The sequence below is a fragment of the Eulemur rufifrons genome, chromosome 2 (assembly GCF_041146395.1).
Source record: "Eulemur rufifrons isolate Redbay chromosome 2, OSU_ERuf_1, whole genome shotgun sequence".
Classification (NCBI taxonomy): domain Eukaryota; kingdom Metazoa; phylum Chordata; class Mammalia; order Primates; family Lemuridae; genus Eulemur; species Eulemur rufifrons.
Window position 1 is genome coordinate 43,570,944 of NC_090984.1, and position 27,488 is coordinate 43,598,431.

General features: G+C 39.4%; 2 protein-coding genes across 4 annotated transcripts in view; one reads left to right on the plus strand and one right to left on the minus strand.

Moving 5' to 3' along the window:
- FAM227B (family with sequence similarity 227 member B) overlaps window positions 1–8,176 on the plus strand; it is a 182,676-nt gene extending 174,500 nt beyond the window's left edge. The window contains exons 14-16 of the mRNA XM_069460147.1: window positions 286–363; window positions 3,933–4,002; window positions 6,480–8,176. Coding sequence (XP_069316248.1) covers window positions 286–363; window positions 3,933–4,002; window positions 6,480–6,581 — 250 coding nt within the window. The 3' untranslated portion in view covers window positions 6,582–8,176. The remainder of the gene's footprint in view (window positions 1–285; window positions 364–3,932; window positions 4,003–6,479) is intronic.
- GALK2 (galactokinase 2) overlaps window positions 6,461–27,488 on the minus strand; it is a 117,444-nt gene continuing 96,416 nt past the window's right edge. For 2 of the 3 annotated variants that reach the window (XM_069460169.1, XM_069460159.1), the window contains 2 exons: window positions 17,121–17,322; window positions 6,985–7,192 (listed from right to left, as the gene is read on the minus strand). In XM_069460169.1, coding sequence (XP_069316270.1) covers window positions 6,985–7,192; window positions 17,121–17,322 — 410 coding nt within the window. Of the gene's footprint in view, window positions 6,490–6,984; window positions 7,193–17,120; window positions 17,323–27,488 lie in introns of those variants that run through there. The other variant, XM_069460165.1, reaches the window with a different exon arrangement.

Genomic DNA, 27,488 nt, shown 5'->3' on the forward strand with positions numbered 1-27,488 from the left:
CACACACATTAAAGATTACAGGATTTATGGAACTGTTAAATCATAGTGCCCTATGGTTGCTGAAGTCCAGATAATAGGACACAGGTTTAAAGTGGTCTAATGGTGTTGTCTTCTTTCAGTCCTCTGAGTGTTAACTCCAGACATAATATTCATGTCTACACTTGAGACCCTCCATGACTGGGGAGCCTTTGCCAGATGGTCCCCTTGGTTTCCCTGTGAACAGTACTGTTTACCTCTCCCAAATGTCTATAATTGGAGATCTTTCCTTAACCATAAGCCTAGCACACCGCCTGCTCCAACATACCATGATATTATAAAGGAGGCAAGAAGACAATTCGCAAGGAACGAAAAGGATTTTAGGATGTAAGTTGATGCCATACTATTGCTAAATATAAAATCATACTTTTTTAGAGCTGGAAGTGATCAGAGAAATCATTTAAACTAAGTTCCTTATTTTATTGATGAGGAGAGTCATTTCTGAGCATCTTACAGACTCATAAATTCCTTTCAGGTAAGTGTCAGGGATGTATGTTGTAACCATGGAGCAATGGCAAGTGTCAGGGACTGAAGAAAGGAAGTAAGCTTTGCTGTGGTGGTTGGGGGTGGGGGTTACACCCCAACATGGAGAGGCTAAAGCTCCAGGAAATAGGGATTGGAGTCTGGTCCATTTATAAAGATGAGCCCTGGAAAATGAGCAGAAAAGCTGTCTACAGTAGAAGGAGTTCCTGGAGCTGAGAAGCAGCTGGGGTGGTGTTAAGGGAAGCAAGATAGGGAGGTCTTTTCTGAAATGTTTTCCTGGGGAACATATTCAGGTTTTTATGCTTATTTAAATGATTCCTTGTGGCCAGTCATGGTATTCTCATGTGCTAGGAAGCTAGGAATTTTTACAAGAACATATCGGCAGGGGCCAATATTATCCCTATGATATGAAGGTTCTGCCTAGAGATTTTATTGCCTTAAGGGGAAGAAAGGATGAGCATCAGGATGCCTGATGCTTATGTTAAAGGAGCACACCAAAGAGAGGTAAATGGAGGAGCAGCCAGCTATGACATCCAGGAGGCAGATAAAGTCTGAGCCTCTACTTTCCATGGGCCCCCATTCCCCTTCCACCCACCCACCTCTTGTATTTCCTATCTCAGTGGGAAGAACAGGGATGGACACATTGCTAAAGGACCCCTGTGGTAGCAGAAAGTAGAGTCCAGGCTGTACTCAGGTGTTGTGGGGGATGCCTTTGGCACATGTTTGTAAGAAGGAATGTGCTGGATGATTCTTCACACTAAATAGTGCATAGGGAGGGAATGGATTGGTTTGTAAAAGACTTTTACGAACATGTAGATGTCAGTAAATTGTTGATTTATTCTTTCCCACTTAGGAATGCTTGCTTTATTTTAAAATCTAACTCCAAACTTTGATTTTATAGGGAAAAGCACAAAATTAGTGAAGAAATAAAATATCTAAAATGGCGGCAAGAAAGAATCAGCAAGGAGCTTGATAGGTTTGTTTCTTATTCAACTTTGTAGTGCTTACGATCATTTTTAATTGAAAAAATGTGTTACATAAAACCAGAGTGGGTTTCTTATATAAAAATACATCAACTGGAATATCTGCAGAGAGGATTTTCTACTTAACAGTTCATCTGGAGTAACACTTTATTTATCCACAAAATCACCTACCCTGCTAATTTAATTAATTGCCAAATATTATCATCATCTGTTTTACTCCTCCAGCCATAGGACCTAAGCTCAAGCCCTTTAAAAAAATAAACTCATAAGTGTGCCCTGTCCTAGGGAAGATGTAAACTAAAAAACAATCAGCTTGGCTGGTCTCTCTTGGGGTAGTTTCTGGTTCTCCTTCTGCCCCTGCCATTTCCCGTCCACATACAAACATCTTTCCCCAATGAAGCAAGGAAAACTGGCTCATTCAATTTGTTTATTTTATAATTAGAGTATAAAAAGGAAAAGTGTAAAGTACTGAGACTAACCCACTTCTTCCAACACACTCACATGCACATGCACAAGAATAAGATTCAGACAAGTCCAGCCCTTCAAACGAGCCCCCTTGGGAGACTGTAACTTTGTGCTAGGCATACCGCCATACTTCTAAATACTATTTTAGAACTTACAAAGCTAGTTTCCCAGTCACATGAGAAAACCCAACCCATTACTTTAGGATCTTATCTCACTTTTCACCAAAAATCTTATCACCCAGCTTTCTCCTTCATAACTCCTAAGTTATAAGGTCTGATACCAGATGACTCTTACAAGTTTCCAAAAATAAAATCCACAGAGGACAGGATTTCTCACCACTGAGGATATGCAGAAGGATGTAGGACAATTCTCAGAGTAACTCACAAGAAGCATTCAAACATGTTTTATAAAATGGCACACTGTTAGGGAAAAAAAACTTGTTTGGACATGTAAATCTCATGTACCTATTAAGTTTATAGGCCTGGTGTATAAGCTTCCATCTGTAATACTCAAAGAGAATTCATGGGAGGAAATGCAATAAGAAAGAGGGGGAATTAGATAGTGATGATAGAAAACTTTGTGCATATAATACTAAAACCACTGAATTGTATACTTTAAAGGGTGAATTTTATGGTATGTAACTTATATCTCAATAAAACTGTTATTTTTTTTAAAAGGGAGGGACTATAAACTAAAAGATTGAGTTGAAAGATAAGTTGATTTTAATAAACTGAGATGAAACAGATTCTGAGCATAACATACAACTCAAGGGGATTGATTCTAAGACGTGTTAGTTAGAAAGGGCACCAGGGATATTTTGGAGTATGCTTAAATAGGGTTATCAACTGTAAGAGCCAGGTTTGAGACAAGTTTGGAAGGACAAATGTGAGACCCCAAGGGTGGTAAGAAGTGAGGAGAAAACCGAGGGTGAGGAGATAAAATCGGCAGAGACAGAGAATGAGTGAAGGGGCACGTGTCAGTCACAGCGCGCTAATGCAAGAGACCTCTAGCAAGGGAGCCCTACTCTGCCTTCAGGGATGCCCTAGACTAAAGGCTGAAGAAACCTAGAATAGGCCTTGCATAGGGTTAGCTAATCAAACTTTCTGCTTCAGCAAAGTGTATTTGGAATTTTCAGGAAATTTTACTTTGCACCAATCTCATGGAAAAATAATTTTTAAATATTTCTCTTGAAAATTGCCAGTGAAATTAATAGCCTACATACCCTCTTCATTTTTCTTTCTCTTATCTATGTTTCTCTTATTAACATTTCTCTCTTGTCCCGAGTTCCTACCCTTCCTTGCCTAGCCTACCTCTGCCTCTTTCCTCATCCTTAGATCTCTGGAAAGTTTCCTGTTGCCTCCTAAATTCAACCATTCAGCCCCTTCACAAATATTTCTTGAATGAGTACTTCATGACAGAAACCATGATAGATTCCTGGATCCCTGCCTCCAATGAGCTTACAGTCTAGTAAGCACCCTCACCCGCTGGCCTTTTCTGTCTCCCTCTTTTTCTTCCCATATCTTTTCCTTATCAGTATCTTTTACTCTTCTCTCCCCACTGTCACTCCTTAAAGTCCACACTCGAGCCTGGTGAGTGGAATCAGTTAAGGTAAGGCTGTGTGTGCCGTCTAACTGAAGAGGATGCTCCACTGATGGAATGAGTGTCACACGGTGGTTGGAATTGACGGCTCAAGTCATAATGCCTGGGTTCAAATCATACAATTTCTAGCTGTATGAATGTTGGGAGGGAGGGTATCTTAACCTATCTGAGCCTGTTTCCTCATTTAGAAAATAGAATAAGAGTATTACTACTTCATAAGATTGTCTTAAGGGTAATTGAATTGATATAAGTAAAGTACTTGGCAAATGCCCAGCTTATTAAAGTTCTTCATAGATGTTGGCTATTAGGTGGTGTCAGTATAAAGATAATTAGTTTGGTTACCAATTTTCTTCGTTCTATGATTAGACTCCAAGCAAAGGCTACCATGAAACCTCATGAAGTTCAACATGACTTTGACAAGTTTCTACATAAATTGGTATGTTTCCTTTCCAAAAATAATTGAGAATTCTCCCTCTAGCTTCTCTTATATAAGCCTGGACAATATTTCATAAGCAATGTATAGTGTCACACCCAAGTTACAGTAGCAGAACACATTCTTGTTATTTAATCATCCACATGCACATTTAAGATAATCTCTGTTTTACATAGTCACTGATAATCTCATGCCCACTTTTTCCATTCCTTTCTTCTGAGCAGGGACAGTTTATGCAACTGAAAAACTCCGAATGCAGTTAGAATTACAAACTAATAGAAAATTATTGGGGTTTGAACTTGTATTTTATTTTTTATTAATAATTCAACAAAAGCATATTGGGTACCAGTAGCTGTGTTTGATAAGTGGTCCCTGCCCTCAATTCCTAGAAACACAAGGCAGAATATGATAAGGTTCTAAACAGGACTCAAGCGTGAGAAAAATATAAAAGAAAGGAGACTCTTCCATCCATGAGCAGAGAGAAATACTTATTTACTGTACGAAAACAACAGTGCAAGTGTGCTAATAAAAGGGCAAGTGACCTCAGCTGGTACATGGTAAATGGTCTGAGTATCAGGGAAACTACAAGGAGTTGTGGATACAGTAGCAGGCTGGAAAGCTGTGCCTCATCTAGCAAGGAAGCTACCATCTCACCTCTAGCTCACTGCTGCTCTGCAGAAACATAGGCCAAAGTGTTATCAGATATTCCACCACATTATTCTGTAAAATCTCCTGATTTGGACCCCAAGTGTTTAAACATTTTGTGGCCCAAACTAAATACAATCGGCAGAGCAGATGTGGCCCATGGGCTACCGATTTGCAACCCCTTGTCTGAATGCTCTCTGGATTTGGATCTCTTTCAAAAGCTGGGTATAGCCAGTGTAGCCAATCTTATTCTTTGCTACATACCAAAGTAAACCCTTTACTCCCACTGAACCTTCTGTGTACTCCATGTTTGCCTAACACCCATAGGCATTGGTCATCTGCAGTACGTATTTCCCAGATTTCAAATTCTGCTCATTTAGAGCAGAATGGACATGCTCAAAGTCCATTTTCTGCATGATGCTTTTTTCCAATGGCCCCAGCCCTATCCTTTCCAGACACGTTTAGTAACTCTCCTAATTTCTAGACCACTACTTCATGATGGTAGGATTGAAACATGGTTCTTTTTTTTTCAAGCCAGAAATCAAAATACAAAATAGATACCTGGCTTAGAATGACCATGTGTGTCACCCAAAGAAGAGTGCACACTGGGAATTTTTACTCACCTATGGCAAAGAAGGAATCACATGTTAAAAAATTTAAATGGAATAGCAAAGCAATGACAAATGCCATTTTTCTTTTACAGTGATCCAGGTATCTTTAAAGAATTACGTACCAACCACAAATCCTTTGTGGAAAATGGCAAGGAATTAAAAAAAACAAAGGATTATAAATTCAAATAAATTCAAGTTTGAATTATTAGGTTTAAAGAACTAAAAATTCTTTCAACTGACTGGATTTAGACTTTCCCAAGTGTTTACCTTTCTGCTAAAATGAAAATGTACCAGCAATTTATAATTTAAAACTGAATATTGTCTTTCCTAGTACTTTATGTATGACTGTTGGCCTTTAAGAAAAATTACAACCAGCATTGCCTAGGCCTCTCTAAAACTGAGATTCTAGATGAAGATGCCCAATCTTTGAGTTGCACATTAATGAGCTAAAACAATAACAGAAAATTGTGATAATTTTCTACATAATTCTTGCCATAAAAACCACTGCTATCTGAATTATCTGAGTATTTTAGCAAAATGTTTTTTGTTCTAAATCATCATATGATTCAGGAAAGGCTTCACATAGTCTGTCCATGAGAGAAAACATTCATGACCAAACATCTGTGCCCACTCTTGATAGACAGACATAGCACCACTACCATCCTAGACTCCACTATAAGTCTTTTCATACTCACTCTCGCCCATACATCTGCACACTTTCCCTACACCAGTCCACATTTACAAATAAGCCTTGTTAGATACACGAAAAAAGGGATATAAGGCATGAGTGGGATTTCCCAGACGTAAGCATGCCTCTTGGGTTGGAGAGGCATTTGAGAAAAGGTGGTAGAGTAGGAAGGAAGTAATTGGATTCGAAGTAATTCGATTCCACAAACAAATCGAATCATCTGAATTAACTATCTAGGTAGTTCTCTATTTCAACATGAATAGAGGAAGAGACTTAACGTGTCTTTCCATCTAAATTTTTCTAATTAGTGATGGAGACAGATCAAGGCCAAAAGAATTAAAAGTAGTTGTTTATGTGATATCACATGGTTTTTAAAAAAGTTTAAATGAGTCTGAAATTTTCTTCCTAAATCCCTCTTTTGCAAAAAAAAAAAAAAAAGAGTGATTCTTACCATCTTAATAATTGGGTGAATGTCACATTCAAGTATATTATGTCCAAGAAAACCTGTGAGTGTTAATCATGTATTATTTTCATAGCGTACTGAAGCTCCAATTGAGAGAGAATGGACATCACAGTCATCATCATCATCATCATCATCATCAACAGAAGACTACAACTTTGAGGAAGAAGAATGCTAAGAGAAACCAGAAATGAACTCTATTCAAGAATGATGCATACAGTTCAGTTGTATCAGTTTAATTGTAGCACTATGTTTAATTCAAGTCCAATCCATGAAGTCAGTATTGAATGTGTTTTACCATTCATCTTTAAAATCTTCAAATCAATAAATCTCAGTAAATCATTCTTAAAAATTCTGCCCAAGCATAATCTTGGCTTGTAATAGTACAAACATATTTTAAGATGGAAAAATAATCATTATAAAGCCTAGAGAGCTTTCAACCATTTCTTTGGAAATACATCTTGATAATAGCAACTGTTCATCATAATACAAAACAGAAAGAGGATTAATTTACTGTGGCATGGGAAGTCCTGCCAGTTCCTAAATGCCCCAGATAGTTTCTCTGAGATGTTTTACATTGTTTAGGCCTCCAGGAAAACCAAAGCCCCACCCCCAGGTTTAGTAGCAAACAAACTCTCTTTCTCCGGTGCTAAGCTTCGATCCCTCCTCTGGTAGTAAGATTCGTGCACGTTTGCTAGGAAGCTGGGCAGCTTGTCAGCAGGTACTATTGATACTGTGCAGCCTCCCCATCCTGCTCCAGTAAGTCGTGACCCTTGAGCTCCAAACTTCCTAAAATAATGAGGGGAAAAAAATTAGAACTTATAAATGAAAATAAGAGTGATTTACTTGGTGTTTATAGAACACATAGTTCTGAGAAGAGAATACATGAGGGTTTTCTGGCTCTTTTCAAACAATTTAGGACATTAAGAAATTTATACTATTCCAGAAGGTGATTTGGGAATTTTTAACTGTATCTAAAGCTAGTCCCTGGTTTTGGCTGCAAGAAGTAGAAGTCAGCAGTACGTTCATTTCATGGGGACGGCATAACTCCACTAAAGTCTTGATTCCATAAAGTAGCCACTTGAAGAGTTATGTAGCAATCCTACAAGTGAATCAGGAAGAGGGAGTAAAAATAAAACAGGCAATAATAAAAGGAATTTCAGGCAAACCTGAATCAGAAAGTCACTCCAAATGAGGAGAAATCAAAATTTAAAGTGCACAGTCTTATACAAGTAGAGGTTTCCTCCGGTGGCTATTTCAGCTGAATTCTTAAGGCTTGGCTATTTCACATAGAGAAATCAATCCCTAGAACAGATAACCTAGATTTGTGCTCAATAAATATATCAACAAGGAACCTATTATTAAACTCTGGGTTGACTGGTTTGTTTAATCCCTAATGGGAAATTATGAAACCTTTTCTACAAAGAGGATGGTGGTCCCTATTCCTACAGATCCATACCTGTGCCTTCTGGAGCTGCTCTGACTATTGGACTCAGAATCTGCCAGCACATGAGATGTGCCTGATTTGGATGGAAATGACTACATAAGTGACCACAGAACAAGAGGTAATTTTAGTCACCATCAACTAAGCACAGTTTCAAACCTAAGATTTGAACCGAAGTGAAAGGCTCTACACAAAGTGCAAGGATCACTCACCTTTAAAAGATGCAATTTACCCTGACAAAAAAAAAAGTTAACATGTATTTCTTCCAATTAATTCTTCCTAATAAAATTTATTCCAAATTAGTAACAGAGCAAAGCCTCCATAATTAATTTAGCACAATTTTCTTTTTTTCCATCTAAATGAGCTACTTTACTTCTGGCCAATATCAGTAGACTATTAACCCTACTCTAGGACATCAGAATTATTGCACACCAGTAATTCATTTTCCCCTTAATGATTTTCTCAATTGATTTCTTTTTATTGTCTTAGTCTTTAAAATATGCTTCTCAAGATCTTTAGAAGGAAAACTCCAAAATACTGATGAAAGAAATCATAGATGACTCAAACAAATAGAAAAACATCTCATGCTCACGAGTTGGAAGAAATCAATATTGTGAAAATTACCATACTGCCCAAAGCAATCTACAGATTCAATGCAGTTCCTATCAAAATATCAATGTCATTTTTCACAGAATTAGAAAAAAATCCTAAAATTCATATTGAACCAAAAAAGAGCCCAAATAGCCAAAGCAATCCTAAGCAAAAAGAACAAAGCTAGAGGCATCACATTATCAGACTTCACATTATACTACAAGGCTACAGAAACCCAAACATCATAGTACTGGTCTAAAAATAGATACATACCTTAATATTTTGAAATAAAAAAAGAAAACAAAATAAAAACAGATACATAGACCAATGGAAGAGAATAGAGAACCCAGAAGTAAAGCTGTATACCTACAAAACCATCTGATCTTCGACAAAGCATATAAAAACATACACTAGGGAAATGACACCCTATTCAATACATGGTGCTAGGAAAATTGGATAGTCATATGCAGAATAATGAAACTGGATGCCCATCTCTCACTATATACAAAAATTAATTCAAGATGGATTAAGGACTTAAATGTAATACCTGACACTATAAAAATGCTAGGAGACGGCCCAGTGCAGTGGCTCATGCCTATAATTCTAGCACTTTGGGAGGCCACTGCAGGAGGATTGCTTGAGGCCAGGAGTTCAAGACCAGCTGAGCAAGAAAAAACAGAAAAATTACCTGGGTGTGATGGCATGTGCCTGTAGTCCCAGCTACTCATGAGGCTGAGACAAAAGGATCATTTGAGCCCAGGAGTTTGAGGTTTCAGTGAGCTATGATGATGCTACTATGCTCTAGCTCAGTGAACAGAGTGAGCCTCTATCTCAAAAAAAAAAAAAAAAAAAGAAGAAGAAGAAAGAAAGAAAGAAAGGAAATTCTAGAAGAAAACCTAACTCTTCTGGACATTGGCCTAGGCAAAGAATTTAAGACTAAGATCGCAAATGCAACAAAAACAAAAATAAACAAGTGGGACTTAATTAAAAAGCTTCTGCATAGCAAAAAAAAAAAAAAAAAAAAAAATCAACAGGGTAAATAGACAACCTACAGAATGGGAGAGAATATTCACAAACTATGTGTTCAACAAAGGACCAGTATCTAGAATCTATAACGAATTCAACAACTGAACAAGGAAAAAACAAATAATCCTATTAAAAAGTGGGCAAAGGACATGAACAGACATTTTGCAAAAGAAGACGTACAAATGGCCAACAAACCCATGAAAAAATGCTCAACATCACTGATTGTGAGAGAAATGGACATTAAAACCACAATGAGATACCATCTTACTCTGACTGGAATGGCCATATTAAAAAGTCAAAAAATAATAAATGTTGGCAGGGATGTGTAGAAAAGGGAATACTTACACACTGTCAGTAGTGGGAAAGTAAATTTATACAGCCGCTATGGAAAACTGTGTGGAGATTTCTCAATGAACTAAAAATAGACCTACCATTCAATCTAGCAATCCCACTATGGGGTGTCCACCCAGAGAAAAAGAAATCATTATATCAAAAAGATATCTGCACTCATATGTTTATCACAGCACTATTCACAATAGCAAAGATATGGAACCAACCCAAGTGACTGGATATCAACCAATGATTGGATAAAGAAAATGTGGTTTATATATATTAATATATATCATGGAATATTACTCAGCCACAAAAAAGAATGAAATGATATCTTTTGCAACAACTTGGATAGAACTAGAGACCATTATTCTAAGTGAAATAATTCAGGAACAGAAAATCAAATACCACATGTTCTCACTTATAAGTGCTCCCCTAAACTTTGGGTATACATGGTCATACATAGTGGAATAATAGACAAAGCGGGGAAGCTGAAAGGGGGGTGAGGGATAAATAATTCCTCTTGGGTACAATGTACACTATCCGATGATGGGTGCACTAAAAGCCCAAACTTCACCACTACACAATATATCCATGTAACAAAACTGCACTTGTATCCCCCTAAATCTATACAAATATAAAATAAATAAATAAAATATGCTTTTCAAATTAAAATAGATGTTTAAGGAAGAAAACAATGCTCATAAATAAAGGTTATTGATATCCTCCTGTCCCTCAAACATTTAGCTTATGGCCCAGTAGCTGACCTGAGCCCAAACTCCTATCATCCGGGCTAAAAGGTTTCTCTGCCCCTAGGATTCTGGGATTACTCTGAATTTCTAGGCTAGCAAAGGGCCCATTTGCAGCTTGTTGATTTAAAAAATGTTTTTCATATGCAGTCACACCAAAATATTTCTCATTGTAGAAGATCCTGGGAAAAACTGAGCTATCACTGAAGTATCTCTGAAAGAGCCTAAAATCTGGGCATCAAAGCCAACCACAGCATGGTCTAGAGAACAACATGCTCTCTTACTTGATTTTCTGAGACCCAAAATATGACATTTTGCTGGACTTAAGTCACCAAGTCTTAATGGTTTTCAATGGACTTCTGGGCATATTTAATTACACTTTCTCATTTGAACAGTTTTTGATAGCTGTGTTTTCAAAATTGAACCTAAAGCAGACTGAGAAACTATTGTTTCTAATTGGCTGTAAAAACCATAGGAATTGTGCCAGAGGGTCTATTTCCTGAGACTCCTGCCAGTTTCCAGAGAGCAGAAGCTAGAAGTCTTTCTAGGTAAATACAGTCACTTCTGAGACTCCAGAGCTTCTCTGTCACCACCCTGTCTGCTGCAGATGAAAATGGACCGCACTGCATCAACCACATGGTCTGAAATCATCAGGGCTCAAATTTCCCAAATAGAGAATGATAAGTGCTATTATAAATAGGCTTCTGCCCCCTGAGTCAGTGGCACTTACAATTATAAATCAGGGGCTGCCCCGGCAGCTGGTCAGCAGCCTGCCAGCTATACACACAAAGGCAGAAAGGGTTCCCACTGGTGCTTAATTTGCCCTTTGGCATATGCCATAGAAATTCTGAGAGGTCTAAAAGTTAGGAGACCAACATAAGCTTCAAATTAAGAAAGAAAAGTAGGTGAGCCAAGGTTGTTCAGTGAACTTTTCACATTTGCATTTTTTCTGAAAGAACAGTTAGACATTAAAAATATGTCTCCTGAGCTATTGCACATCAGAGAGGCAATACAAGAGTTACAAAAACTAAAACTCTAAAATCCCCTAAAGTCCAGTTTGATTACTGTGCTAACTACATTGAGACTAATGTAGAAAATTTCATCATAGCAACAAAAGCAGCCTCTGTATTACGAAGCATAATCTATAAAACAAGGCTAAGGCAGATGAGAGATGGAGATCATAAGGAATATTCCCTTTGATCCATTTATCACTAAAATGTGTAGTCCCATAATTAACTATTCAGGCACCAAATGTAGCCTAACTAAAATTTCCTACTTTTAAATGAACTGATCTGACCTTAAGCACTTACTAAGTTGCAAGACACAGAGCAATAGAAAGGTGGGGAGGCGATCCAGAGACCCAACCGCACTGTAAACTAGAAAGACGGAAAGTAAGGAATTATGCCTTGTATTTCAATTCAATTTCATTTATTTCAAAATAAGTAAATATTTATATATTATATAAGTGGATATTAAATAAATTATTTCAGGAAATGTTGATTTTAGGAACAGGTCATATTAATCTCTCTAACCCCAACCCAGAACAATTGTAGGCATTAAAAAAATCACTACTGTACTATTATATTTGTTTTAAGGTATAAAAATATATATCATATATAAATATAAGCAGTCAGTAGTATATTTTTTTACTTGGAAAGACTTCTAGCCTCTGCTCTATGAAAAATGGTAAGAATCTCAGGAAAACAGACCTTCTAGCACAACTTCTATGATTTTGACAGTCAGCTTAGAAACAACATTTTCAGATTACTTTAGATTTAAGAAACCACAGCCTTTGAATACTGTTCAAATGCGAAAGGATAAGAAAATGTGTCTACAAGTTGATTTTAGAAAAGTAAGCCAATAAAGGCCATGGAAGAGCAGTTGGTTTGGGTCCAGCCAATGGCACACATATCCATAAGGGGAAGACAGAGGCCCAAAGAAAAGTGGGCCCCTAAGCACAGCTGAAATGGCTCTCTCCCTTTTCCTCGGCAGGGGATGCCGATTAGCACTTCTAGTCATAGGGAAAAGAGCATCCAACTATGGATTTGCACTTCACTCTTCTCCATGCTGACCTGGTGAGGAGAATGGGTGCAAGACGCTGAGCAGCCCGGCCATGGAATAAGCTGTGGGAAGACTTCTGAGGAAGACAAAGCAAATTAACTTTTGTTTCCTTAGTTGATCCATTAAAATTTGTCATTTATATGCCTTAATAGCTTGGGGAATGAATAATTTCAACAAGTGTCAAAATGGAAATTAAAGCATTAACTCTTTTAAGTAAAACCAGGGAACCTATTATGAATGAGCTGTCTCAAATATAATTGACTTGGTTTCAAAATTATTTTGTGTTCCCCAGTAAATTCTACTTTAAAATTTAGCCATTTTTTTAAGTTTACATTTTGTTCATTTAAAAAAGATATTTTATAATTCAGCAAACATCACCTTCTTCCTTCTTTATTATACTTTGCTTCACATAATTGAAGTTCTAACATTAATTTAATTTAAAAAGAAAAAAAAAAGGCCAGGCGCAGTGGCTTATGCTTGTAATCCTAGCACTCTGGGAGGCCGAGGCAGGTGGATCACTCGAGGTCAGAAGTTCGAGACCAGCCTGAGCAAGTGCGAGACCCTGTCTCTACCAAAAATAGAAAGAGGCCGGGTGCGGTGGCTCACGCCTGTAATCCTAGCACTCTGGGAGGCCGAGGCGGGTGGATCGCTCGAGGTCAGGAGTTCGAGACCAGCCTGAGCAAGAGTGAGACCCCATCTCTACTAAAAATAGAAAGAAATTATATGGAAAACTAAAATATATATATACAAAAAAATTAGCCGGGCATGGTGGCACATGCCTGTAGTCCCAGCTACTCGGGAGGCTGAGGCAGGAGGATCGCCTGAGCCCAGGAGTCTGAGGTTGCTGTGAGCTAGACTGACGCCACGGCACTCACTCTAGCCCGGGCAACAGAGTGAGACTCTGTCTCAAAAAAAAAAAAAACAAAAATAGAAAGAAATTATATGGCCAACTAAAAATATATATAAAAAACATTAGCTGGGCATGGTGGCACATGCCTGTAGTCCCAGCTACTCAGGAAGGTGAGGCAGGAGGATCGCTTGAGCCCAGGAGTTTGAGGTTGCTGTGAGCTAGGCTGACACCACAGCACTCTAGCCCCAGCAACAGACAGAGCGAGACTCTGTCTCAAAAAAAAAAAACAAAAAAAAGCCTAGCTGCGTAAGTATAGTTTCCTTCTTCCTCCTTGGTCCTTTCTTTGGATTCTAAACTTATTTTCTGCTGAAGAGTGTAAAAGTCTCAACTGAAAAACCAGCTAGGATTGGTGATCTCTTCTACTCATTTCCCCACTCTTCTCTAATTGGCTCGTAAATTTGTCCTATAGGCTAACTACTCAGAGACACCTTTTAAACACAGTCTAGCTCAGATCGCACTAAGATTTTTGTTTGTATGGAGCACTTTGGGTATTCTAGGCATTCAGGTCCTTCATTCACTCATTTAGTTATTTGTCTTTTCATGCAAATAGTTTCCAAGAAGACCTTCAGAAACACTGAAAGAATTTTAAAGTGCTACAGGTGGAGCAGGGAAGGTCATCTAAAGATTATTTTGGGCAGTGCTCCTTCTTGAACCCATTTCAGCTTCCCTCCTCCCTCTTCTGGTCTCCGGAAGACAACCAGCCTGCTCAGGCTGCCCAGTCGTAGTCATGCCTTCCCCATTGATGTTAAAACTTTTTTAAGCCCACAGAGAAGTGTGGAGGTGGTGATGGTTTTTAAACAATGCAATACTCCACCAGAGGTTGAGTTAGTGGCACCAGTGGCCCACACCAGGTCTTGCCAGGGCCTTTCCTGGCACATCCAACATCCCCTTTGCCTGGTCCCGTGAGACAGTCGCAAGGTTTCAGAAGGAAATAGAGCTTAAGGGTGTCTCCACGGTTCATTTATTTAAACGCTTCCCATGTTTACTACCTGCTACTCTTCCACCATCGTCTTCCCCAGTTTTTAACCATGCTTTACCTTAACCCCACTACCTTCTGCATTCTTCTGACCCCTCCTTCTTCCCTTATCATTCCCGAGACATCCACACAGAAGAAAGTGCCACAGCTTTTGAAAGTGGAGATTAGACTACAATTTTAGATGATACACAAATACCCATGTGAAAAATATACATTGACTGAAGGAAGGAATGACATCAGTGACTGCATCTACTTCATTCCCCCTGGGCTGTCCCCCTCTGAGGTTGCTCTGCTATGTAGGACCTTTCAGTAACTTGCCACCAACTGAAATATTTGGAGAATATTATCTGCTGGTCATAGTGACAGTAAAGAAAAAATTAATTATATAAGAAGCTTAAGGGCCAGACAACTATTCTGGCCAATATTTTCAACATGCCAGAAGATAATCTTTCAACATGGAAAACTTGAGCCTTATATGGTTATAGGATAAGTAGAAAATAATTTTAATACTTAGCAATTGGCTTTCCAAACAATCATAGAAAAGGAATAGAGCACCTTATATCAGACACAATTTTTCTCAGAAAATTAATACAACAGATGAAAATGATATAGTTAGAAACACTTTAGGTGCCATTAAGAAAGGAGTTTCCAAAAACAAATAAAATGAAATAATGAATAAAAATTGTTCTTCCAAGCCCATTAAAGACACAGCCACAAAATCTTTCACTAGGACCACATTTTTAAAATGTATACAACTACAGACTGCTAGAACAGAAAAAGACACTGGAATCATAAAGCAAGGCAATAGTCCAAAGTCACAGAGCTCAGAATGAAAACAGGCAGAGCTAGAATTCAGCCTCCTAACTCCCAGCCCATTTTCATCCTCTACACACTGCCTCCCTGCTCAGCATGGCTTTGCTCAGTGTTCAAATGCTGGAAACTATGACAACCATGGCCTCACAAAGCTTCAAAGCTAGATGAAAACAGGTGGGAAAAGAGTGACCCACGTTTGAATATAATCGCATCTCAGTATAACCCCAGGGGAGAGAGGCAGGTGTAGCCAAAACATTGGATTGGGAAGCAGGCTTTGCAGCTAACTAACTCATCATGTGAACTTGTTCAATCACTTAACTTCCTAGTACCTTCTTAAATTTCTTGCTGTGCCTTACACGTGACAGCCAAGTCCCCGCCTCAGGGCTGTATGCATTTGCTGTTCTCATTTCCTCACTTCCTTGGGGGTCTCTGCTCAAATATCACTTCCTCAGAGCAGCCTTCTTCTGCCATTGCATGTAACCCTGGTAATCTCTATCCCTTCTTATCTTTTTATAGCACTTATCACTACCACTCAAGTTATTTTTAATTATCATTTCTTTCTTTCCCTACAAGAATGTAAGCTCCACAAGAACAAGTGCTGGTTGCCCATCCCAGGAAGAGAGAGACCATTAGAGGATTGCAGGAGAATGCCCCCTCCACTGCTTTTCAGGTGGGATTCAACTACCCCACTCCCTTCTGAGCAGAGATGTTTCTTCCTGATTCCTGCACAAATCATTCCACTTCCTCGTATTTCCAGAACTGAACAATATTTGTCCTTTCCATTTACTGGGCCCTTGATATTTTCAGAAAAGAGTACTTATAATGAAAAAAGCTGGGGAAGGTTTTTCGGTAATTAGTGAGTGAACACTGACGTTAGCAGAGGGATTCTCATCAATGCGGTGTTCCAGTCTCTTGACGAGTTGGGTCACACATGCCATTTGTGATCAGGGGGGCTACTTGGTTTAAACTTTTCAGGCTGAGAGTATGGCAATGAGTGAGGCAAACCACAGGCGCCAAGTGGCTAATTGTATTTCCATTACTAATTGTATGTAGCACTGTATCATCTTCTCAAAGTGAAATAGCACCAGCCATTTGAGACTTCTCCCAATTTCCCTTTCAGTTCTCCCAGGGTCACCGAGATCCTCCTGGGGAAGGAGACCACTCCATTATTCTCATTCTCCCATGATTATAAGAAAGTTGTTTTCAGGCTCTGTGAGTTTCCCTTATTACCCTTCTGCCTCAACTGACCATTTATAACCTGGGCTTTCCTCAGCCCTTATTTCCCCAAATTGCCTAAACTAAACCTGGAAGGCAGGAGAAGTTGGCTCTCCGAGTGATTCCTTCAGCAGCCTCCCTCCCCACACACTCCTGTCAGGCTTAGGGCCCCCTCTCGGTTTTCTCCCTTCTTCTGAATAGAACTACCAAACTTCATTAGGGCACCGGACAGGAGTTTCTGGCAGAACAGCAGTGTAATAATTAAAATATCATAACAAAGTTAACATGTCTGAGAAAAGCTTCTTCCTAAAAGGCCCAGTCATCCAAAGATGGAAAAAGTCTTCCTGACGACATTGTAAAGAACTGACTCCAAACCCAGAGCCTCACAAAGCCACAGAGCCAGGTGTCCAATCTTTCATCCTACAGATACTTAGGAGGGAACAAGTTCGGCTCTATATCATGGGAGACCCCTCATTTAGGAAATGGGGAAGGATCTTCTTTCATGTAGAAGATTATGAAATGTTGCATATTTTTTTCATTAAGATAAACAGTATTCTTTCGTGGCAGCCCTTGGTCCCCACCAAGCTGCTCTCCGAGCCTACCGACAGATGTCCACCAGCTGGTCCAGCTCAGGGCAGCTGCACTCATACATGTCTCGGCAGCTCATGTGGCTCTGGTTCATCAGCTCTCCCAGCAGCTGGACCATGTTGTCAGGTGCTTCTTCACATATCTTCTTAAACTGGAGCACTCGCGCGGCCTCACTGAACACGTGCTTTGCCCGCTGATAGAGTTTGAAGGTGAGCACTGAGGAAGGAAAGGCACGGGGAAAAGCGTAGGAATAGTTACTGGATAAGCCAGGACAGAGAAACATACGGTTTCAAAGACTTCCTTTTCCGTCTTCACTATCAATGCCTTAAACTTTAAATAGGTCTCTCTTTCACTAAAAAAATTCTTCAGCGTGGACACTTGTCTACTTGCAAGTCAGTTTTAGTTTTTTCTTGATATTGAATAAGATCTTGTCAGCATATTTTCTTCACTTCATTCAGCGCACCCAGACATGTGCATACACGTGTGTACAAACGAATCCATCCCCTGGGAAGGGAGAGGTAACGTGTATGGAGCACACCCTACACGCCAGACGCTTTGAACACGCTACCTCATGTGGTTCTTGTCACAGCACCAGGGGATGGGCAGCAGGACCCCTGTTTAACAGCACAAGTCATGTGCCTGAGGTCACAGATCCAGAAAGTGGCAGAAACAGAATAGATTGGGGCGGTATGGCCCCAGAGCCATGTTCTTTCCACTGTGCCCCATCAGAAAGTATCCCTGAAACTCCTATTCACAATTATGTTTATTAAAATGTTTCATTTTGTATGTATATAATATTTATTTATATTTATATATGTATCTATATATATACTGTAGCATTATTTACCATAACAGAAAATAAGAAACAACCCAAATGTCTAGTAACAGAGGACTTTTAAAAAATTTTGCTATATCCATTTAAAAATGTTACCTCTATTAAAATGTAGATTGTAAGACAATTTGCAACATAGGAAATTGTTCATTATCAAGTGAAAAAACAATATATCAAACTATTACATGTACAATCAACACAAATTTTGCATATACATATATACATACTTATGTATTTAATACATTTTAATTTTAGAAACTGGTAAGAAAACTCGAAAATGTTAACAGCACTCTATGGTCCTGTTATGGGTGATTTTATTTGCCTTTTGACACATTCCTGCACTTTCCAGATTACCCACAAAGACTCTGTAATTTCAGTTACAGAAACCCGGCCTACTGCGATGGCCCAGCATTAATGGCGACGTTTATGGTGCTCGCACACGCCCTTGAATAACAGCTGAAACCTTGTTACCATTTTCACCCAAGCTGAACAGTGGCTCATCTGGTGTGATGGGTCTGGGAAAATTTTGGAAAATTAAGGAAAATCCCCTGGCCTCGTGGAAAGAGCCAGGGTTGAAAAATCAGAAGGTCTGTCATTTCTTAACAGCTCTGTGACAACTGGCTGTATGCAAGTTGCTACCTCTGTAGGGCTCTTTCCTCATCTCTAAAATAAGCTTGGGAATTACTTTCAGGATCCTTCCAGCTCTAATATTTTATAATTCTGTGAGTAACTTCCTCTGAGCATATCCCTTCAACATCCACCCCATACTGTTACACTTTGTAAAGAAGACGCTATGACTGGTATCTCTACTCTATGCCCTTCACCCCGCCGTCTGTCCCCAGCAGCTGACCTATGTGGACTACACCAGTGGGTTCCCTTGTCATCTAGATTAGAGAACTGGAGACGATTAGTAAGAGCTGAGAGGGAAGAGAGGAAGGTCAGAGGATTTATGCCCTGGCTCCTCCCTTGCAGAGCAACCTGGAGCTGGCTCTGTCCCACCACTATCTTGAACATTCCTCAAGACAGCCTTTTTTTATGACTCTCTCTCCTGGGTCTGCCTCCAGGTTTCTCTTCTCTAAACTATGATTACTTTTTCAGAAACGCTTTTACATTTCTACTTATGAACCAATAAATCCCATTAAAATTTCAAGTAACATTTTTCCCTACCCATAGCTCCATCCTCATAACTCTTAGAGATGGATAAAGAGGCAGTCAAAGGCCAGCCACAGTGGCTCATGCCTGTAATCCCTGAGCTTTGGGAGTTGGGAGGATTGTTTGAGGCCAGGAGGTCAAGACCAGCCTGGGCAACATCGCAAGATCTTGTTTCCACACACACACACACACACACACACACACACACAAAAAGGCAGTCAAGGCTAGAAAAAGGTAATAGCCATTTGTTATGAACTACATGTTTGTGTTCCCAAAATTTATATGTTGAAATCCTAACCCCTAATGAGATGGTATTAGGAGTTAAGGCCTTTAGGAGAAAATTAGGTTTAGAGGAGGTCACGAGAGTGGAGCCCCTATGAAGGGATTAGTGGTCTTGTAAGAAGAGAGACTAGAGCTTACTCTCTATACCATATGAGGACACAAGAAGACTGTAAATCAGCAAGAGGCCCGTCACCAGTAATGAATCAGCAAGCACCTTGATCTTGGACTTTCCCAGCCTCCGGAACTGTGAGAAACAAATTTCTGTTGTTTAAGCCACTTAGTCTCATGGCATTTTTGTTATAGCAGCCCAAACAGACTAAAATAACACTGAGTCTTATTCATGTAAAAGCTTAATAATTATAAAGGTGGGGCTAAATTTCCTATAAATTAATAATGACGAATTAAGTCTTCTTTCAAAGGTTCTCAACTGAATCATAAGAGGCAGATTAAACTTACATTTAACTACTTGCATGAATGAAATGCTGCAAAGTTGTGTGAATTTCCCTATTCTCTGTCAAAGAGGACCTATACTGAGTCATCAAATCTAATCCATTCTTTCCCAGCACATCTTATAACCATCCCTCCCTCCTGTTCACGTTGTCATTACCCAAATTTATGCTTTGATTCTCTTTCCCACCTGGGCTACTGTGTAGTGATTTCCTAATTGACATCTTTGTCGTGGTCGCTCCTCCCTGCAACCTACCTTTCAGTCAACACTGCCAGATTCAGCTTCTAAAGCACAGCCTTACTCATGTTTCCAACCAAAACCTTTACTATTTCCCCAGTGTTTACCATAATCCAAATTCCTGCACTCACCAGCCTCAGTCCCAATAGGAGTTCTTCCCTTCAGCCAAACTGGCCTATTTGTAGCAACTCTAACACTGATTGCTTCTAGATGTACTCATTAGTCCCAGACACAGATAGCTTCTTGCCCTTTATTGCCCTGTCAAAATTTTACCTCTTTCTAAAGGTTCAGTTTAAATTTTATATCATTCACAAAGCCATGATGGCCTTAGCTGGAAACAATTTCTTGACTCTGAATTTGTACCACACTTGCAGTTCATGGCACTCATTTGGTGTTTATGGTCCATTTTCTATAGTAATTGTTTCCCACATCTCTGCAAAGGTTTGCAAGAAGCTGAAGACAGACACCAGGTCTTCTCTTCTATTATAGTTACATGCATTCCCCCAGTTCAACCTCTCACCCCATAGCACCTCCAACAGTACCTTGGCTTACAGGACAGGAGTTCAATGGGTATTTGCAGTTAATGATGATATGATTAGGATTTTATTTTTAACCCCAGTTCAAAATCAAGATACCTCCATCTGGGCTTTGCTGCTGTTGTTGTTTTTTAAATGAAGTTTTAATACTCACAGTTTAACAAAGTGTTTGAAGTTGAGGAAAGGGGACAGCAAGATTCCCTTTTCTGTTAAATTTGCAAGTACTTACACCAAGTGTGGATGAAAAGAAAAAAGAGAAGTTACAAGTGAAATGGGAATAAAAACACAACATGTTTTGTTTCATCAGTAGCCAGGTCATGTGAATCAGCCCACACTGCAATGTGAACATGTTATTTCCATCAGTCAGTTTAATTGAAATGCGAATGTGATTTATTTTAAGGTCTGAGTATCAAAATATTCCAAGGGGAAAAAGTCTTACCAATACCCAATACTGGCATATAACATCTATAAAAATGCACTATCTGAAGAAACAGCACAGGAGGATGTAACAGTAGCAACTCCTTGACATATCTGAACAGGAAATGAAAAAGGACAATTGGTTGGCGTATATGTGCCTGAGATGGTGCCAATCATTTTTTATATGTTAATGAAATACAGATTGTAGAATATACATTTTGAAAGGAAAGAAAATGGCTTTGGTAATTATAGCTTAACATTGTTCTTTTTTAAAACTTGAGGTTGAAATAAAATGTTTAAAATACCAGCTTTAGGATTCCATATGTTTTGGTTTTACTCCTGAACTACTTTGCCTCCCATAATCATAGATGGAGTTACACAATGAGAGCATGGGGAATATTGTTTCATTTTTACTATAATGACCCGTGGGTAAAGAAATCACCCAGATTCCAAATCCACTGTCATTTATGGCTGCAGCGGAAAAGGCACAATAAAGCAATACCCACGGCAGTCACAAAGCCATGCTATGTAGCTGACAAAACACTGTATGTACTATGAACTGATGTGCAAAGATTTTTTAACTATGAATAATAAAAATTTTAAACATAACAAGACAGTGGAGCATTTATTATAGTGAACTTCATAAGGCATCACCTACTTTGAACAATTATTAACATTTGTTGTATTTCCTCTAATTGATATTTTGCTAAAGTATTTTTAAATAAATTATAGATGATTTACATATTTCCTCCTTACATATTTGAATGTGCATCTCTATAAAATAAGAACATTTTCTTATATAACCACTATAGCATTATCATACCTAAGAAAATTACCAATGGTTTCTTAATATTGTCTCTATCCAGTCCCTATTTAAATTTACCCAGTTGTCCACCAGTTTAAATTTCCATTGGTTTATACCAAGATCCAAACATATTACATACATTATATTCAGTTGTTACGTCTAATAACTATTTTAATCAAGAATTTAGCAATTTTTTTTGATACTCTGGGTCCTTAATATCATATCCAAGCTCATTTTAGGACGATATGCTGTAATAAAACTCAATGTAGTCCATTAGGGAGAGTATGCTTTGATTTTCCTTTAGGATTACATACTCCTTTAGGATTAAATATTTTCTTTTAGGATTGCCTATTCTAAAACAGAAACTGTCCAGAGAGATATTTTCTATTAGACCTAAGACTGGTGTTTTGATTTATGACAAGAAACATTCAGAATACACTGACTAGATTACCAGAACTTCACAATCCTGGTACCTTCCTGTGTCTGTTCTCTTCTTGCAGAGAAAGTGTTTCACTGCAAGACTCCTGAATAGGAACATCTAACGAGGGCTCGCTGGGAATTCTGAAGGTGCGTGAGAGATTGCCATGGCTCACAACCTCCTGAACAGTAGTAACTCAGACAACAAGGGAAAGGGCAGAAAGGGCATCTGTTTTCAATTGTGGTATAAAAATCTTGCCAAAGGCCACAACATATTTGGAGTTCACCCTCCGGGAGGGAAAGCAGTTCTGTGTTGGCTGTATATCACAAACGCTCTCCGGATCCATGGTTCTGGCTTGTTATGTGCTGGCAACTCGTCAGGTCTCTGTTGTACAGATACCAGAAAATTTGAAGCTTTATCCATAATAGCTTTCTTCCCTGTCCAGTTAACTTTATAACTGGATGTTCCATCTGTCTATAAGCTCTTGTAATCCTTGAGAGCAATTATTACATTAAAGGAGGAAGGAAGCTGTTTCTTACTATGTTCATTGCATGCATGATTACTTCCAAAGCAAATTCAATTTAAGAATATAACACTAGATGCTATTTTCCTGCAATAGTACTAATGGCCTATCCTATCCATGGGAAATCCAAGTCTTCAAAGCAGGACCTATTGCCTAGACTTTGGTTTTCTCCAATGTGAATCTTATATGTTAAATAATTACTGAATCTAATCCTGAAATCATGGCACAGATTCTGAAATATAAATGTTCCTGGCCATACACATTTAAACTGCAAAATAAACATTTCAATTTATTGTTGAATAACTTTGACTTGTATAATAAATTCTATTTGCTAGCTCTAAACTTTCCTTCTGACTTCATCTCTCATCACCTGCCCCTTTCCCCTCCACACTGGCCTCTTTGCTGTGCCTCCAGCACACCCCACAGGCTCTTGCCATAGGCCCATTGCAGTAGCAGTTTTGTTGGCCTGAAATGCTCTTCCCCATGACCTTCACATGGCTGGCCCCTTCTTGTCATTCAAGTCTTAGATATCACAGCTTCAAAGAGACCTTCCCTCCATTCCAATCTAGAGTAGCCCACACACATACACATTCTCTCTGTCCTATTTTATCCTCCCAACACTTATCACCATCCAGTATTTTCTTGTGTGTTCATTCGTTCACTGGTTTGTGGTTATTTCCCACCACTAGAAGGTCAGCTGCAGGACAGCCAGAGCTTTGTCTAATTTCTTCACCATTGTATCTCCAGTAGCTAAAATAGAATCTAGCATTTAGTAGAGGTTCAATACATGTTTGTTGAAGAAATTATTCAGTTCCTTGTCTTTGTAACAAGCTTGTACTGTAAGTAGGCTAAACAAACAGTTGTGAGACAAATACAATGGGGATATAGAGAAGACTTACTATTCTGGCAATTTATACTCACTAGCATCTTCACCAAAAAGTGAGGAAAGTTTGCTAAAACAAGGTTTGGAGACAATTTGTAAACTCCAGTATCCAAAGCATACCCTAAAACCCATTATCACAGATGACTGAGAATTGTTTATATTGTATTTTGCTTCACAGATGTGAGAGAAAAGAGATTTCTAAAACAAACAAACTGTGTTTCAAATAAAAGGGAAGGAATACAAAATAGATCATCATAACCAGTTAAAATTAGCTGTTGTTTTTTTTTTTTTTCTTTGTAACAAAGAGGTGCCTACTAACTTCTAACTTAAAAAGATGGTTCTATAGCTTATGATCAGAACACATCTCTCATCAAGGAATCTAATCAGGTCACAAATAATTGGTTATCTTGTTGTACCTTTGGTAGGAATTGAGGAAAAGCTTTTAACAGACTAAGCACACTGGGCACTGTTTTCCTCATAAAAGCTCTGGGGATGGCAGTTCAACGGTAGATGGAGGACATGCCTATTCAATCTCTGAAAGAGCCCCACTGATTTAATTTTAAATACTCCATGCATGAGCTAGTGGCCTCCTCTTTATTACCTCAACTTCTACTAAAAGCAATGCCAAAAGCACTGAGTAAGATAGCCATCTAGCAACAGTCAACAATAGTTCTTACTGCACGCCTGCCACATGCCCCATCTCCAGGACAGGAAAGCTACCTTAAGTAGAAGCTCCTGCATTAAGGAATTTACAACTCAGTTAAGCAAACAAGACAACCTACAAGACCAGTGGACAGTGACCAACTGCAGCAGACATCCAAGTGCTGAAAATGCTGAAGGTACACTAGAAGACAGGGTTTGTTGGGGGGGACCGGTAGTGGGAGATGTCATAGGAGAGGGGCCTGAGCCACAAAGTGTCCCCACCGTGAAGGCAGAATGGCCAAAGGCCTGAGAGGTGGGAACGGGCAGGGTGTGTTCATGGGCCTGAAGAGAGCAAGCTGAACAGAACCTGGGGCAGCCTCTCAGGAAACCATCCTCACACCTAAGGCTTTAGCATCCTGAGATATACCTGCTACACAAAGGCTGCAAACTATGAGCCATAGCCAGCCACAGTGATGCTTTCTGGACCAACATAATATCTTTAAATTGGTAAATTTTATATCAGAATCTGGATTTCTGCTTTCTTTTGAAAAAACTGGAAGGTCCGGCAGTGCCCAACCTACATTCAAGCCCAGCAACAGTCAGCTGGAGGTGAGGAGTAGCTGTCCCTTTGAGATAGGGTGCGCACACTCTATTCCACACAGTTCCCACCATTCCCAACTACCTGATGCTCAGCCTGCCTCACTGGTTTATATGCCTGTGTCTATGTGGGCATACAGGTATGCAGGTGTCTGCTTGTGGCCCTTGTTCCATAAAACCCTCTATAACAGGACTTCTTAGCAGAAAGGGAAGAGTGGGCAAACCTCTTCCCCTAGTGGGTCATCATGCTGTGATGAGCCACTGTTACTGTTACGATCAAATGTCACCCCCCCATAGGTGCACTAATCGCTCTGTATTGAATTATTGTCTTCCAGAAAGTTCTACCCTTTGGCCTTAGGTCTGTTCCCCAGACATATGTAAACAAAAGACAACTCTTTAGATATCTGAAAACAGCTCTCATGCCTTATGCCTTTTGCACGTTGCTCAGCATCAACTATGTACCAGCTTTAAAACTGAGAAAGCAACAATGTATGAGATATGCTCTTTATTCTCAAGAAGTAACAGTCTACTAGAAGGAAATGAGATCAATAAATGGCAACAGACACTAAGGCAGCTTCTCCCAGCTGAAGTAGAGACATGAAGTCAAGAGGATGTCCTGATCCAAATATGCCTGAGAGCAGAGACTGAGATAAAGGCTTGGGCACAGGGAGCAGGAATCCAGGAAGCAGGGGTGAAGGAGGAAAGAGAGTAAGATGAGAAAGGAGGAAAGCAAATAAAGGGGCTTACTGAGCAGATTACCAGTGTGGACAGCCTGGGCCCAATCGCTCAGGGGTCTCTCAGAAGAGCCATGTAGAATGTGCCTAGAATTGGCCCACAGAGGCTAAGAAGCCTGGGACATTGACCCACTCACACTCCCATTGCTTGAGTGTTGCCCCCCCCCAGAGGGTTTCACTTCTCCACAAAGATGTGCCTGGGCAACACAGCTGCCTTCAGTGACTTTGGAGAATGCCCCAAGGCCAAAGAGGAGACACTCATACCAGCTGCTGGATGGGCTGCCAGCAATACTGAAACCAGGTGGGCAGAGGGGATTCAGCACAGTGATCGTGACTGTCACGGAGGAGGTAAAACCAGCAGAGTCTAAATAGATAAGTAAGTGTTCAGGAAACCAATTATTAGGAAAGCTGGGGTAAGGAGCAAAGAAAAGTATTGGGAACTTAAAGCAGAAAGAACATCAGGAGCAAAGACGTGGACACTGAAAAACATGAGGTGCTTTTAGAGAACCCATAGTACTCTGATATGACTGACTGGAGCATGAAAAGAGGATGAAGAAACAGAAGCAGCAGGGAACACTATGGAAGAGAAAAATGAAGTGGTAGGCAGAGGCCATATCATGAAGTCCTTGTATGTCATGCTAAGGCATTTAAATTGTATCCTATTGGTAAGTGGTTCTTGGCTTTTTTAGGGTTATGGAACCCTTTAAGAATTAAATAAAAATCCATGGACCTCTGCCCCATGTGAATGGACGAATATCCAAACTACTGCACATAATACAATGGACACACAGAGCCCATAAAGCTATCATTGGATCCTGTTAAGAATTCCAGTCAGACTGAGGAAAAGACACCCTCTTCGATAAATGGTGCTGGGAAAACTGGATATCCCTGTGCAGAAAGTAGATTCCCATCTCTCACCATATACAAAAATCAACACAAAATGTATTAAAGACTTAAATGGAAGACCCAAAACTATAAAACTGCTAAAAGAGAACACAGAGGAAATGCTACTAAAAATGGAACTACCATATGATTCAGCAGTCCCACAACTGAGTATCTATCCAAAGGAAAAGATACCAGCATATTGAAATATCTGCACTCTCATCAGTATTCATAGTAGCTAAGATATGGACTCAACCGGCCTAAATGCCCATCAACAGATGAATGGGTAAAGAAAATGTGGTCTATATACACAGTGGAACACTATTCAGTAATAAAAAGGAATGAAATCCTGTCTTTAGCAACAAGACTCTCCCTGTCCGCAGCATACGCACAGCAGAGTTCCTCTAGATGGGAAACAAGCCCTCTGCTAGGAAGCCATGACCATGGCACCTGCCACCTACCCCCGCAGCAGTGAAATACCACAACTCTATTAGCTTTTGAGTCTTCTCCTTTCCAGACCAACCACCTAGCTTCCCTTATATGATCAGATTTCAAGTCTCCTTCATCTATTTATTCCTCTGACTGCACTTTAGCCTGTGTGTGCCCTTCTTAAAGGGCACTTCCCAGGACTGAATGCAGTTCTGGAAGTCAGTCTGACGAATGCAACGGAGAGCTGGACTGGCGTGTCCTTCATTCTCAGTGCAGTGTTCTCCATGTAGCCTCTTATCACCAAACTACATAAAGGTTTAAGAATATGGAAGAATGCAGAGCATTGGTTTTTAACTAATAAGCTAAAAAGTGATAAAAATTTGGGGAATCAGACTTAGCCTTCGATGAAGACTTCATTCCAGGATGATTAATCAAAAAAAATAAATAAATATGCTGGTCTGAGAGAATCAGAAATCTTTATCATGTAAGTGTATAATAAATCTTTCTAAGATTCATACTCCAAAATACATTTGCACTGTTTGGGTGAGGGGTTGAAAGCACTTGT